Raw genomic sequence first — 14,966 nt, 5'->3', positions numbered from 1 at the left:
AAGATTAATTTTCAAACAGACTTGTTCACTGATGACTGCTGTGCAACCCTGGATGGTCCAGATGGACGCAGTAGTGGATTGGGGGTGGACGGCCACCACATCCCAACACGGCTGTGACGTCAGCAAGGAGGTGGTGGAGTCATTTTTTGGGCTGAATTCATGGGGACAGAATCATTGGTCGGCCCCTTCAGAGTCCCTGAAGGTGTGAAAATGACCTCAGCAAAGTATATGGACTTTCTGACTGATCACTTTTTTTCATGGTTCAAAAAGAAGAGCCGTAACTTCAGTAGCAAAATCATCTTCATGCATGACAATGCACCATCTCATGCTGCAAAGAATACCACTGTGTCATTGGCTGCTATGGGCATAAAAGAGGAGAAACTCATGATGTGGTCACCATCCTCCTCTGACCTCTGACCTCAACCTTATTGAGAACCTTTGGAGTTTCCTCAAGCAGAAGATCTGAATGCAGTTCATATCAAACCAGCAGCTCTGGGAAGATTTTCTGACATCCTGCAGAGAAATTCAAGCAGAAACTTTCCACAAACTCACAAGTTCAATGGATGCAAGAATTGTGCTGTGATATTAAAGAAGGTCCTACGTTAACATGTAACTCGGTCTGTTAAGATGTTTTTGATTGAAATAGCTTTGATTGTAGTAAATGTGACCACTTAATGCTGAACATTCAAAGAATGACCGTTTGCAGTTCTTTATAATCCATAAAATGTTTAGAAAATCTGCTGTGCATAATAAATTGGAACAGTGCATTTTTAGTTTTTTATTTTTGAAAAAAAAACTGTTCTCATTGGGAGCTTTGTTCAGTAAAATTTGATTTATACTGTAGTAGTTCATGACTTGAAAATTATACTTACCATCATTTGCATTGACCATTTAAGAAAATCTGGGAAAATTTCACTTGCATAATAATTTGGAACACAGTGTAAAGGTGTGGAGAAAGTACTGACCTCTGTTAATATTGGTCAAACATTCTGTGACGTTGCAACTCAAACCTCAGAGCATATTTGCAGAGGTCTTTTTTTACTAATAACCACACAACATACTGTAGAACATATATGTGAAGTGGAAGATGAATCTGAAAAGTGTGGCTTGCATCTTAACAAAGCATTTATAACCATTGTTAACCAAGTTGTCAGATTTTCTAAGTTAATCTGTCCCAGGTCCCAAAAATTGGCCATTTTACGGAGTGAAAACAAGATTTGAATCATTGCTAAAGTGCTTTTTTACTTACTTAGGTATTATTATTGCTCATTTTATGATACGATTAACAAATATTTCTTAAAATTAGTGCTGTTAACATTTATCTAAATTATCTATTTTCTATTCTATACAAGTAGACATCTATCTACTTGTATAGGATAGAAGTTTATCTATCCTGTGACTCTATCTAGCCTTTCTATTTACTTTAGTTGTCAATTGGAGCCAAGTTAAGCAGACTGGAGCCCTCTGCTTTGACAAACCAGAGGCTGCTCCGGCATCGGAGCGACAGGTAAGGGATGACTCAGGGGCCAATGACCTGCCAGCACACAAAGATGCTGTGACATCACTCCGAGGCAGTCACGGCAGTCAAATTATCTCCGTTACACAGTCAGACGCTCAGCTGCCGCCGTGAGCCAAACGATCGGCGGCACTCTGCATAAACACACAACTATTAACAGACTGTGGGACGTGGAGTGAGATGGGATAAATTTAGAAGAAAGCATCTGGACCGGGCTGAAAATAAGAATCCTTTGTTGTGTTTAACAAGGCTTTAAAGCCATGTTGAATTTAGATAACGCATCACGTTTTGGTGATTATTTTTCATCCTTTCGGGCGCCTTTAGCCTGTTTACTGAGCCAGCTGACGGGAGACGGAGGAAAAGCTCGGGGGGCCTCGAGCTGCTCTGTAGCTGCGCTGATGCCAAGTCGTTGGCGGTTTCAAGGGGATACCTGAGACCGGCGCACCTGAACAATGCGCCAAGGTGTAACCCTAAACTTAGACGTACCCACTGTTTATCCCCCACGCTCTCCTTCTCCTGTTCTTTCCCATCGCTCTCCTCTCATACGGCTCCAAAAGCTTGTTTCACTGTTTATAACCTGATCTATTCCACCCAGGTATTCTGTCAATCTCTTCACTCATTGGCTCTCTCGTCTTCCCATTCTTTCACCTTCTGGGCATCACAAATGCATTATGGGTGTCAGACAGAACGTTATGGTTCAAACTGTATTCCCTCCCATTTAAATCATTCAATTGGATCTCTATAGGGTTGAAAAGGTTAATCAAATTAATTATGATTAGTCAATTATTGAAATAATCGTGAATTAATTTGGTGATTGATTAATCGTTGACTGGAGGATACAGACTAAAAAATGATCATTTGCCTAAAGAACAACACAGTCAGAGCAGTAAAACCTTCTCTGTTTGTAAATATGTTCAGAACTCAAGGGGCAAAGTTTTAGCTTCACCCAGCTCAAAAAGAAATCTCTTATCACCTTTTGCTATCCATTTATTAACAGAATCGACAGTATTTGTAGCTGCAGATGCATCCTTTGGTAAATAATCAAGCATAGGCTAATGAAATCCTATGTTATTGCATTTAGGCAACAACAATTTTATTTTATTTTTTAGAAAGGGAATTTAATTATTTGCTCATACTGGATACTATGTAATAAAAAAGGCTTAAGTGGTTAAATGAAAAATCTGCAGAATGTGCCAAATTTATGATCCAATTAATTGATTAATCTTCAGAATAATTGATTAGGACTAAAACAATCATTAGTTGCAGCCCTAGATCTCTACCTGAGACATTCCTCCATTTCGTCTGCAGCTATTTTCACACAGGCAACACTTTAACTTGGAGGAATAGCGTTTTTACAGCAGCTGACAGCGGCTAGCAGTGGTATGACTCAGTGACTCAAAAGGCAGCAGCCATGTCACCCTGGAAGGGCGTCTATATGGAGTTGTTGCCAAGGCTCTGCCGTCAAATGCAAGTATGATTCTGAATTTTAAATCTGCGCAGGGAGGAAGGAAAATGAATAAGAGGGAAGAAGTGTGGGTTTAAGACCAACTAAGCCTTCAGAGGCTTCTGTTGTCTCACTGTCTGAGTGGCCTTTAGTCAGCATCTTTCACACTCCACCCGTATTTCCACGCATGTCACTCCAGTCGAACAGGCGCCCTGCAACACCTGCACACACCCAGAAACACTCACTTAGGACTCTCTTTCTCTTCTTTTTTTGGTGCTCCAACAACTGTAACTGTGTCTTTAAACAGCAAGTAGCACAAAGCACCAAAAATAGCCCAGCGAGTTGCAGAGCAGATCTGCTCTCCTTGAGGAGGGGAGGCAAGAGGAGGATGGCGACAGAGAGCAGGAGGAGGTGCAGAGAGAGAGGAGGAGAGATGACAGGGAAAAGATGGCAGAGAGAGACCAATTCTCCAGGATTTAGGCCTCCCTGCTGTGATTAAATTCAAGTTTCTCCTGCAGTGTTAGCAGTCAGCACCACAAAAAAAAAAAAACGTTGCATAGCAACATGAAACATTTCAAACAGCGTCATGAAAGAATAAGCAGAAAAACATAATGGTTGCAGAAGTCAAGTTGACTGAATAAGTCGTTTCTTGTTTGCATTAAATTATTTCCCACAAAGCAACCTGATATCTGCCATAGTCGTAGCTACAAATCAAACACCTGTGAGGCAAATATTGTGGCTTTCAAAACGGTTCACACCCCGATTACAATGTTGGGGTTTTGTGTTAAAAAAAATTACATCTTGATAAGCTCTTAAAAACTTGTTTTAACATCATTTGTGACATCTATCCTTTAGGAATCAACTCTGTTGAGGGAAACATACAGCACAGAAATTGCAATAACCTGGTTACATAATGCTAAATTAATATCTTGCTGAGCACATTTTGATCTAATTTCAGCCTTCAGTCTTCTTTGGTATGATCCTATCAGCATCCCATTGTCTAACCAACTAATTTTACCCTTTTTAAACCTGCAAAGGTTTTTCTATATTTGCCAGATTGTGGGGACTTTTTTCGTTCAGAGCATGTCATCTGTCAGATTATCTGTCAATTGTTTGTCCCTGGAGTCTAGCGTGGAACTTTCCAAGACTTAAATTTGTCTCAGATTAAGTTGTTGCATGATTTGAGTCATGCATTGCATAAAGATTTTGTTTTAAAACTGACTAGTATTTAAAAGGCTGTTAAAGAAGTTATCTAAAGTGACAAAAGTTTAGAATCAGAGGAAAAGTAATCCCAGAAGATATTCCTGCCACCACCATTTTACTGTGGGTACTTGGTGATGAGAGGTGCCAAACTTCCCATTTGGAAGTCCCAGTCTGATTTCATTACACCATAAAAATTTTTCTGTAAAGTTTTGAGAGAATTTAGCAAAATCTAGAAGTTGTTTTTGGAAGGAAAGGACCATTATTTTTGTCAAACTCCTTCTTCCAGATATATAAAGAATACAGAAGATTGTTGTCATGTGTGGAACACAATTAATACTGAACAAAAATTAGAATTAGCACCTCGTTTTGTATAAACGTACGACTCTGGACAATCCAAATGACCAGTTTATAACTCGTCTTTTCATCAGTGAGTACAAATGTCCAATTTTAGTAATGCTGCATTTTTAATAATCTTCTTCTGACTGATACCTTGATGACATCCATTCGACTCATGATACCCATGCATTTTTTTCTAAATAAAAGATGCATGAGTAACTATCATAAGAATCCTCCTTGAACTTTTATCAGGTGGATAACATTCATTTTAATACTCGAGAAGACTGAAAGCTGAAATTGTATGAAAAGGTATTTCAACAAAGTAATGCAGCCATTTTTTGTTGTTTTTTTAGAATTTCCCTCCATTAAAAAAATATATTTTTTTTGTTGTTCAGTTTAATTGTAAAGGATACAATTCACCATAAAGATTGATTAAGTTCTGAAATTATAAATTATGGTTTCATTTTCTTAAAATCACCAAAACCTTTCAACAGCCGCTGCGGTTCGAAAAACCTCATTATGCCAGATTATTGTTATAATTCTCAGTAAATGTGAATCTCAATGTTAATAGGTTGTGGGAAGTGTCTTTCTTCACACTTTCAACCATCTCATCTCAATAAATGGCACAATACAAAGTGCTCGGATGTATTGTGCCATTTATTTTATTTTATTTTATTTTATATATATATATATAAACAGTAAAGAGTTGAGTGAAGCTGTGTTGCTCTGGGAGAGAAAGAGAACAAATATGTGCTTTATTCCTCCACTATAACTGATAATGTGATGTGTAGCAGAAGAGTCTTGTAAACTAAAATTCTGTATTTTCTAACCCCCTCGATACAACAGTTATAGAATATAGAAAATAGAATAGAAGTACTTTATTCATCCCAGCAGGGAAATTACTTCGCAGTTACAGCATAGAGACAAGATACAATAACAACTACCACTGAGTAGTAGTTGTAGATAAAATAAAAAATAAAAAATAAAATGCTGTTAATATAAGAAACAACTTAAGAGCAGTTATAAAAGGCAAAATGTTATCCGTGTCAGAATATGGCTGAGATTATATCTGGAAGATTAAAGTCCAGTCCTTTTATTGAGAGAGTAAGAGAGGAGACTGTTGTTCATCTTCATTTAAAACTACATGATAAAAACATTTAGCTGTCATATCGCTTCACAATGAAAACTGCGTTATAAACATCACCATATTTCCGCGATTTTCTAGAAGTGATTGTTTCTGATCGCTTCTAGACTCCATAAAGAATGTGGAAATCTTTTTTTTTTAGCAAACTAAAATCATAAAAGTATGATCAGGAAATAAAACCAACATGTCACTGCTGTCAATTATCAAATTCAATTATATTACCAAATTTATTGATGCTCTTTGGAGGCAACAGCCCCAACTATGGATTTATTGTCAGGGCGTTGAAGACGTCATAAACTAAGAGTTATAGTTTTTAACACATTTCCTTCCAGATAAAGATAAAGATAAAGAACACAATAATTGTCCATCTATCCTGGTAAATGTGACTTTGCAAAAGGTGGACATGCTTTGAACCAATCAGCCGATATCCTTTACCCACTAAATGGAGAGCTTCTATCTAAAAGAACAGTTACAGTACACTATGAATAAGCTTGTTGACAATTATTTTAACTGCAGTGTATTTCATGTTAAAGATATGGAGTAAAGGCAAAAGAGACCATGAAACAAACTTTATATTTGTAATGAGCTAAAATCCTTTTTGATTGTTGCTAATCTCATCAGTACAGATTATTAAAAGTTAAAGTACTTACTATTGCTGGACTTGAGGTCTCTGTGGATGATTGGTACAAACGCCTGGTTGTGCAGGTAATCCATGCCCGTGGCAATCTGCACGGCCCAGTTCACCAAAACCCTCGGGGGAACATTCTTCCCAGCCAGTGCACGGTTCAAAGCCCCTCCTCTGGCATACTCCATCACCAAGCAGAGGTTGGGTTCCTTCAGGCAAACCCCGCGGAGAGCAATAATGTTGGGGTGACGAAGCATCCAAAACAGCCTGGCCTCCTGCCTCACGCTCTCCGCTGTGACACTAATATCCTCATCTGGATCCTGCCTGGCAGCCTTTACAGCGACCTCCTCTCTCCGCCAAACTCCTTTGTACACCTTCCCGAACCCACCGGCTCCTATCACCTCCTCCAGGGTCAGTTCTGAGAAGTCAATCTCCAAGGGGGAATCACTCACCCGAACTGCCACCAGGCTCCCGACCTTCAGCTGCTGGTAACTGGCAGCGTCTCCTCTGGTGACATAGTTACTCGGAAAGATACCCACCTTGTCCTGGATCTTTCCTGTCCACCAACCCTCGTCCCCAGACACTTTGGAGTCTTTGGAGAGAACCTCGAGCAGGTCACCGCGTCGCAGGGTTAATTCCTCATCTGCTGTGGCCTCATAATCAAACACCGCAGTCCAGTAAGGGTTGGGATTTTTAACCCCGCATCGGTGACCGGGATGGGAATCTGGAGAGTCCGAGGACGAGACGGTAGAGGAGTTCCAGCTGGTTCCGTTCTCCACCTGCACGAACGGGGCGGGGGACATTGGTGGTGGAGGGGTCATGCTCGGGGGCATGGAAGAGGAGGAGGTAGTGGTAGAAGAGGACGGGGGCCCAGGGCGGATGAGGCAAGGGGGAGGCGGTGAGCAGCAGCCTCCGCAGCTGGTGCAAGACAGCGGGGTCGCTGTGCTGCTTGTTCTTCCGTATGGATTCATGGCAGCCTCACTGCTGTTTGAAGCTTTGGGCTGGCCCCGTGTCAACTCAGGCACCAAATCCTCACAAGGCCCATTGACTGAGGCGAAGTGGTCTCGACCAGCCTGAAGGAGCCCAGATCAGGGGATCTCCCCGCTCACTGCATCTCATTTATGAATTTGTGCTAAATCGTACAGTTGCAACACAATGTGCAAGTAGCAGGTATTGCCAAAAGGCAGGTTCACACAGGGGTAATGTACTTCAGGTCAAACAATGACACTCAGCAGGGCAGATCCATGACTGGATTTCCTAGAAAACGGATTGTTTGCATGGACTGATGAGTCTTTTGAAAGCTGACACAAATTCTCATAAATTAGAAAACAGTAGGTATTCATAGCTACTTATAAAAAGAACTGATTGCCATCACTGTGGTTTTGCATTAGAGGATGCAAATATTAAGTGAAGGATGTGCAGAACTGTGAAAAATTCATTCCTAGGTTTTAGGAAACGTATTCAACAACAACAAAAAAAATCTCAGCTCAATTATGACCTTGGAGATTTTCGTTCTTGGCTTTGGTTTGCTTAATTTCAGCCAATTAAAAATGAACCCTGACAGATCAGAGGCGGCTTCACCAGTTGCTGGCGTGACAATGAAGCCACAGCTGACTGTCAGATTAATTTCAGTAAGGAAAATAAATTATTAGGCTCCCAGTAACAGCCAAAGCAAGCGCATGAGCGGAGAGAAATCCTCTGTGCAGGAGGGGGCTTCACTTTATTTCTCATCCAGCCGATGCACCTCCCCCGCCAGCCGTCTCCATGTATGTGGGCTGCTTTCTCCTCTGCGTTTGTGCGTGGAAATATCCGCGGATATCTTCGCCCTACATCTCCACGAGCCGGTCCGGGCTAAATCCTATCCACGCATGGCCACCTCGTTAGCCGGTTAAGCGTCCCTGAAAGGCTTCAGACAAAGGGGCCTCGTCCATTTTAATACAGCTGAGCGGGGATGAGAGAGACGGGCCGACGGCTGAGTGGCAGCAGGTACTCAGTGACTGCTGCGGGGCAGTGAAGTGGCACCATGTTCAGCATCCAGAGCAGCCTGAACGCAACAAACCTGCCTCCGTGCGTGCGCAGCGGCCTGCATCAATCGCCTCTGCTGCTGCGGGGCTACATTAGGTCTGCTGCAGAAGTCCTTCTTCGCTGGAGACCGATAAATACAAACATTTATCATTATTGTGTCACGTTTAGAGGAAGAACTACATGTTCGGCTGTGACGGAGGCTGTGTAAATATCTTCTTTAGCAGAGATGGAGGCTGTCACTCGGTTCAGTAAGGTGGAAAATATTGTCAGCGAAGATTTGCATGGAGCTGGCTGAGATCCGAGTCCACTGCAGCCATGTCCTTTTCTAAATAATAATAATAATAATAATAATAATAATAATAATAATAATAATAACACAAAATATTCTAATACGTGTATGACGCGTCTTCCGCCTCTGACTTCTTTATTTTATCCCGGCGTCCACTGAAACCTAACCTGGACACTGAAGGCAGCAACATCCACAGAAACAGTCGCAGGGGCGTCTTCATTAGGATCCGAAACCCCAATTAAACTCCGAATGAAATTAAAACGGTCTTTGCCGCTTAGTGGGTGTCATTATTCCGCAGCGTTTCGCCGTGTCCGAGCGGGGTTTATCCTCAAAATAAGGCGTAGACTCCACTATTCCGCTCCCGAGCTCGGAGCTGTCAGTCTGTGGGCTGACTTTGCATCCAAACACACCGGGCAGTGGCGTGCACGTTCACGGGAACGAGCGCTTCCAATGTTTTCGATCTTCAAGTCATCCGGATGGCCGCAGCGAGCATTTTCATCTCTGGCCAACCCTTCTCCGTCCGTGTGCAAATCTGCAGTTCACCTCAGCCTGGGGAGAGAGGGTGGTCCTGTAAAAATAATAAGAAACGGTGCCGGTGCATTGTGGGTAATGTAGTTGAGAAGGTAGCTCTTTCTTTCTGACCTACATCATTTTGGCAGCTGATACAATGACATAATTAGCAATATCATGCGTGTATTAACAAGGGATTGGTAACACTGAAGAAACAATTCATTCGTTCCACAAAATAATATTCAAATTACTCCACTATAATAAAGACCGTATTGTAGTGCGCTCATGTATATGAAAATAGGGCGACATTTTCATAAAGCTTTTGGCAAAAATATGCTCAGGTTTAATTCACACCTGTTCTGTGATCCATAATGACTGCATTAAATCTAATTTATAAACGTAATTAATGTTTTTTTGTGTGTGTGTTTTTGAGGATGTTGTAAACATAATTATATGTTAATTCAATTAACTGAATTGAATTGACATATATTACTCCCTGGAATGTCTTTATTATTTTTTAAACATACAATCAAACAACATAAAAAAATAAGTTTACATTTTAAATAAATCAAAATCTGACCAAATGCTAGCGCTCACAAGTGAAGCTTTTATGAAGCCATGCTGCCCCCTGGCGTGTTTTTACTGAAACACAAGCATTATGTATAACTCCAGTTTCTTACTATCCAGCATTTGTCAGTGATTCAATTCAACCAGTGAAACCTGCACTGCATATAGATTTATTACACACAATGATGTTTTAAATGTTCGTGTCAAAATCTTTACGTAGCACATTTAAAAACAACGTCAGTTGACCAAAGTAATAATAACTTAACATTGAATTTCCCAGCAAAACACAAGGCAAAAACAAAAGTTTTTTTTAATCAAGAAATGCAATCTATGATCATGTGACGGCCCGCTTTACACAATCATGGTGGCAGCAGACATCCTCATTGATAGCTATTGCATGTTCACAAAATTAATAGGAAACGAATGAAAGGGAAAAGTGTGGCAGAAAAAGGTTCACAAACAGCAGACATAAAAGAGTCTTAAAAGTGATTTTACAGGAATGCCTTTGTGAGTTTTAGAGTTCCTAATTTCCAGGTAAGTCACTAAAAAGGTTGATTTTACAAACAAAAGAAAGTTCTTTTTCTGACAGATGTTTTTCATATTGCTCTGTGATTTGAATTAAAACACTGTAACTTTAGAGTAAGAAGTGAGTGCAGTTAAGTATTTGAAGGGAGTGAGAACCAATTTGTTTTTATAGTATTTCAGTCTTTTTTTGGTTCTGTTTCAACTGGAAACATGTAATGTCAAAAGCAAACGGTGGATAATTATATGTTTATAAGTATTAAGATTACTTTTGTTTGAGTCGATAAACAATGATCTTTTCTTTTGTTAATGCCAATGTTTCTTTGGTGTGCAATATTAAATAGATTGCAAACTCTTTAGAAAATGTGAATCAACCGATATTAAATAGAGATGCAAAAACATAAATACAAGTAAAACGATTGCATATTTTTTTTAAATCACCTTAAATCACTCAACTTCGTCAACTACGAGCCACCCATAGAAATTGAAGGACCAATCTGAAGGTATACCATCAGTTAGTGGGAGAATGATCTTTACTCGCCACAGGGTGGCGCCATTTAACAACTTGTGCGCTTGCGTTTGAATTCAAATTCAATTTGTGGATCTACAGTAGACATCAGTCGACAAATGCCATCTCAATTTCAAATGAAATCAAAATACTATCCAATTTTATGCCAATAATCGCAGAAACAGATGTCCGTTGTTCAATATATGTTGTCAAAACATTTCAGAAAGTCAAGTTTAGAATCTACATTTAAGAAAATTCAAACGTTTCTGAGACAAATATCAGTGTGCCGCAGTCTTTCAGTTTGATTTATCTATGAGTAATTTACCCCACCTAAAGTAATTTTTGAGAATATCGGAAAACGCACAACTGAAATTACCAGTTAACGTTTCAGCATTTTGTTTGTCAGATTAAATTGTAAAGTCCAATTTGTTTCTGGTTGCTGTAGAAATAGAGATATAATCACATTTAAAAAAAATACAACTATGAAGATTAAAAAAAAATATTGAAAGAATAGTTAAAAGTCTCTAGTAGTACAAGTAATCAAGCTAATAAGGTTTAATTACAAATATTAACAAAGATATTTTGGATAATTGATTATAAAACATGGTGGAAATATAATTATAAAAACTACCAGGCTCATGATACCTCAGTTTTTCCCCTAGAAGAAATCGATCCATATAGTCCACAGTGTTTATTCTCGATGCTTAGAATAACATAATTCTGGTCACTGAAAACAATTCACATTAGTATAAGAAATGATTAATCTATCCCCAAAAGGATAATGTTTGGTCTGAAAGGTTGATTATTGATATAAAAGAGCTATGTACTTTTTATAAGAAGTATTTTTGCTTGTTGGAATATTATTTTTAGGAATGGGGAACTATGTCTTTCACTGTTAGAAATTAATTTGGAACAACCTAGTTTAAAGAGTTGCAGGAAAAAAAACATTAAGAAAAAAAAATCTGCTTCACTCATTATAGACGATCAGCTGAGACTGAATCCAAATTGTTCTATTGGATGAATTACTCAAAAAAAATTTAAGTTCCTGAAAAAACTCACAATTAATTGGCATTTATGGTCATTGCTGGTGTATTTTATAAATAGTTAATTTAAAGCTATAAAGACAAGTAATAATGTATGTGAGAAGGAGAAATATAATTACTTTTAAGTTTAAAAGTAAATGGATATGTAGGATTTGATTATACTGTATATTGAAACGTCCTGCTTTAGTTGCAGTGGCGATCTGCTGCCCCCTCTGGTTACTATCAGCGTGTAGCAGCTAATGTGTCTGCGCATGCGCGGTAGGAGTGCGGGCGCAGTTTGTACCGTGGTTTCGGTTGAGCATTCTTGGCAACGTCTCGCTCGGAGAACAGGCTGCAGACTGACGGCGAACCAACGGCTGTTTCTCCCCCCCGACGTCCAGAGAGTTGTGATTAACGGACTAACAGAACACACCGGAGCGGGGTTTTAGGTAAGTTTTTCATTGTCTCCGCGGCTTCCTTTGGCTCGTTTCAACTGAACTGCGGCAAATATTCTTAGGAGCTGAAAAGTGACGGGAGAACTGAACGTTAGCGAGCAGGGCAAACACCGAGCGGCGGCAGCTGAGCCGACCAACTTCAGTCAGCCTCTCTACAACCGCCCAGCCGTTTGTCCCTCAGTCTAACCTGGAGGCTGGTACCCCAGCTCCGAGCTCTGCCTCAACCTATGAGCTCCCGGGGAGCTTCAAATCTACCGCTACCCGCGATAATTTATTTACTACAAAAATACTCCACAACCTCTCTGATCATTCGAGATCCAGTGCGCATGCTCTCTGGGGTTCTATAGAATTCGGTTTTGTAGTTTTTCTGCGCATGAATTAATCACAGTTGCGAGGGCCAGTGGAAAATGGTAAAAACTACATGTTCCAGACAATGGAGCTTTGTTTGGGAGCGAGGCTAGGCTGCTAAGTTAGCCTGGAAACAAGCTTTGAATTTCGAGTAGTTGCACCGCAATGGGAAGTTGTGATGGTTGGAGACTCGCTTCGCTGCGCGGAGCATGACAAATGTTTGGGCTGCGGGGTTTAAACGGTTGTTTGCGGCTACGGTTCGACATGAGGGGGCGTGCAACGCAATTGTTGTAGTAAAAGCAGGACTGGAGGAGCTCCTCTGCGTGTGTGGACACGCACCGTCGGTTCACCTGTCGGAAGACCTGTGTCAGTTTGGTCAGGATTTGCAAACGCATTGTTGCACAGGTGCGTTTGTGTATACACCGGCTGAATGGGAGAAGATGATGCCTCGGCGTGTCTTTGCTATTGAAATCCTATGTGTTGCTGCTGCTGTTGCTGTATTTCCCAGCCTTCGGGAAATGGCACCTTGAGCGTTAGGATGTGGACTCCTGAGAACAGCAGAGCATGGCTGCACTGTGGATTTTCTTGGCACCATTTACTCTGTTTACCTTCCAAATTGATTACCCTAAAAAAAAAAAGGTGACTATGATGTTCAGGTTACTTAGCATGGGAATGTTTCTGATTAATCACGTGAGCAGCATTACAAATTAGTGTTTGTGTGCAGTGGGTATAACCTAGATTTCACGTCCAGTGTGGAACTCAGGTGGTTCTGCACATTATAAATCCAATAGAGGAGTGTTGTTGATGGATCACTGCAGAGGTTCATGCAGTTTCCGTATCCAACTTCTATTGCTCTTTGGCAGGTATGTTAACACAATATTGAAAAGTTGCATGTAAAAACAATCTGTTTCACCCATCCATCCATCTATTCATTTTCTAACAACCTTGTCCCTAGTGGGGTCAGGAGGGGTACTGGTGCCTATCTCCAGCTAATGTTCCCGGCGAGAGGCGGACAGGTCGGCAGTCTGTCACAGACAATCTGTTTCATCTGACAGCAATAAAAGAACTTATGCCAAGATCATTTATGTAGGTCAAAAAATTATGTCAACAGCCTGTTGAGCGCTAATAGACTGGAGTAATTTATTCCCCTCAGTTTACGTTGGGCACCTGAAAAATTGTGACTAAAATTACAACAAAAAAAAAGAAATAAAAATGCTTGGCTTGAAAAATATTTTACCTCTTATCTTTACTAATTTTGCTGGACAATAAATTATCCCAGGAATTATTGTAACAAATGTTGAGACCATTTTCAAGTAATATAATGGTAATATCATAATGATGCAAGAACACATTCTCAATCAACTTTAAAATCTAATAAACATTTAACACTCGAACTGATAGACATTTTAAATATCCACAATAAACAACAGAAACAGCAAATAAAATGAATTATAAAGTCTCTGTAAACAAAATTTTCCTTCAAAAAAGGGCCAGTTGAGATCAATGCACCACACTGAAGACCAGTTTTGTTAGAAAAGAGAGCAAGAGAAAAACGATAAATCATGCAAATGGAAATTATTGAGCTTGTTTTAATGTATCATGTGATTAATTGATTTATTGTGTATTGTGACAGGCCTACTTGGCATAAAACAAGTAGGCCTGTCACACGTTCCTTTCATAAACAGAACGTTTATGAACGTTCTGTCCTTTAATTTATTTTGCAATAGTACTTTCATTGAGCCAAAAGGTTGCGTTTGTTGTTTCACCATCGAATCCACTGTTAACTTCAGTGTTGGATGTTTAAATTGAAAATATTCAGTGGTATCTAATAGTCATTATTATAGCTGGATGATGTTGGGAAATCACATGATTGTGACATTATTGTTAGACATTGCAGTGGTGAAATCAGCTGGGATAAATACCCATTTTCTTCACTTGTCTTGTTCTCTCTGTGACCTTTAGCTACAATCAGCTTCTTGCTGCAGCGAGACTCCAGCTAACACATACTGCATTCAAAACTAGGGCTGTGTGATATTAGGGACAAAATGCAACATATTATAATATTGATGAGTGTTGCGTTAACAGTACACGGTAATCAGATAATTATTAAAAACTGTTGATGTCTGTTTGCTTCAGGATTCATGACCTCTGATAATGGGCAATCTGTCAAGCTTCTTGGGATTGGAAATCAATATTTCAATAAAACACATGGTTTTATTGGAGAAGCAACTTCTGGCCAGCATATGATGTTTTGGAAATGAAGTGACTTGGTTGTAGTTTCTCAATGACTTGACCAAGTTTACTTTCTAAAAACAGTCTTAAAAACAAGTGTCATCAAATACATTATAGCCTAATAGAATTTGAATTCATGTTACTGAAAGTATTAACGAACATAATTGTAGTCCAGGCATTCTTTACAATGTGCTTATTGTGTTCTGTGATACATATATAT

At 39.8% G+C, this 14,966-nt stretch overlaps 2 protein-coding genes across 3 annotated transcripts in view; one reads left to right on the top strand and one right to left on the bottom strand.

The window, feature by feature from the left end:
* The window catches only part of map3k10 (mitogen-activated protein kinase kinase kinase 10), a 36,326-nt gene extending 29,087 nt beyond the window's left edge, over window positions 1-7,239 (bottom strand). The window contains exon 1 of the mRNA XM_032545306.1: window positions 6,294-7,239. Within this exon, the coding sequence (XP_032401197.1) occupies window positions 6,294-7,239 (946 nt within the window). The remainder of the gene's footprint in view (window positions 1-6,293) is intronic.
* Window positions 7,240-12,015: 4,776 nt separating this feature from the next.
* sipa1l3 (signal-induced proliferation-associated 1 like 3) overlaps window positions 12,016-14,966 on the top strand; it is an 84,826-nt gene continuing 81,875 nt past the window's right edge. For both annotated transcript variants that reach the window (XM_032590682.1, XM_032590680.1), the window contains exon 1: window positions 12,016-12,160. The gene's annotated coding sequence lies outside the window, so the exon portion shown is untranslated. The remainder of the gene's footprint in view (window positions 12,161-14,966) is intronic.

Source organism: Xiphophorus hellerii, chromosome 18 (genome assembly GCF_003331165.1).
Source record: "Xiphophorus hellerii strain 12219 chromosome 18, Xiphophorus_hellerii-4.1, whole genome shotgun sequence".
NCBI classification, from domain to species: domain Eukaryota; kingdom Metazoa; phylum Chordata; class Actinopteri; order Cyprinodontiformes; family Poeciliidae; genus Xiphophorus; species Xiphophorus hellerii.
Note: the sequence above shows the minus strand (reverse complement) of the source record. Positions and strands in the feature narration are given on the sequence as shown.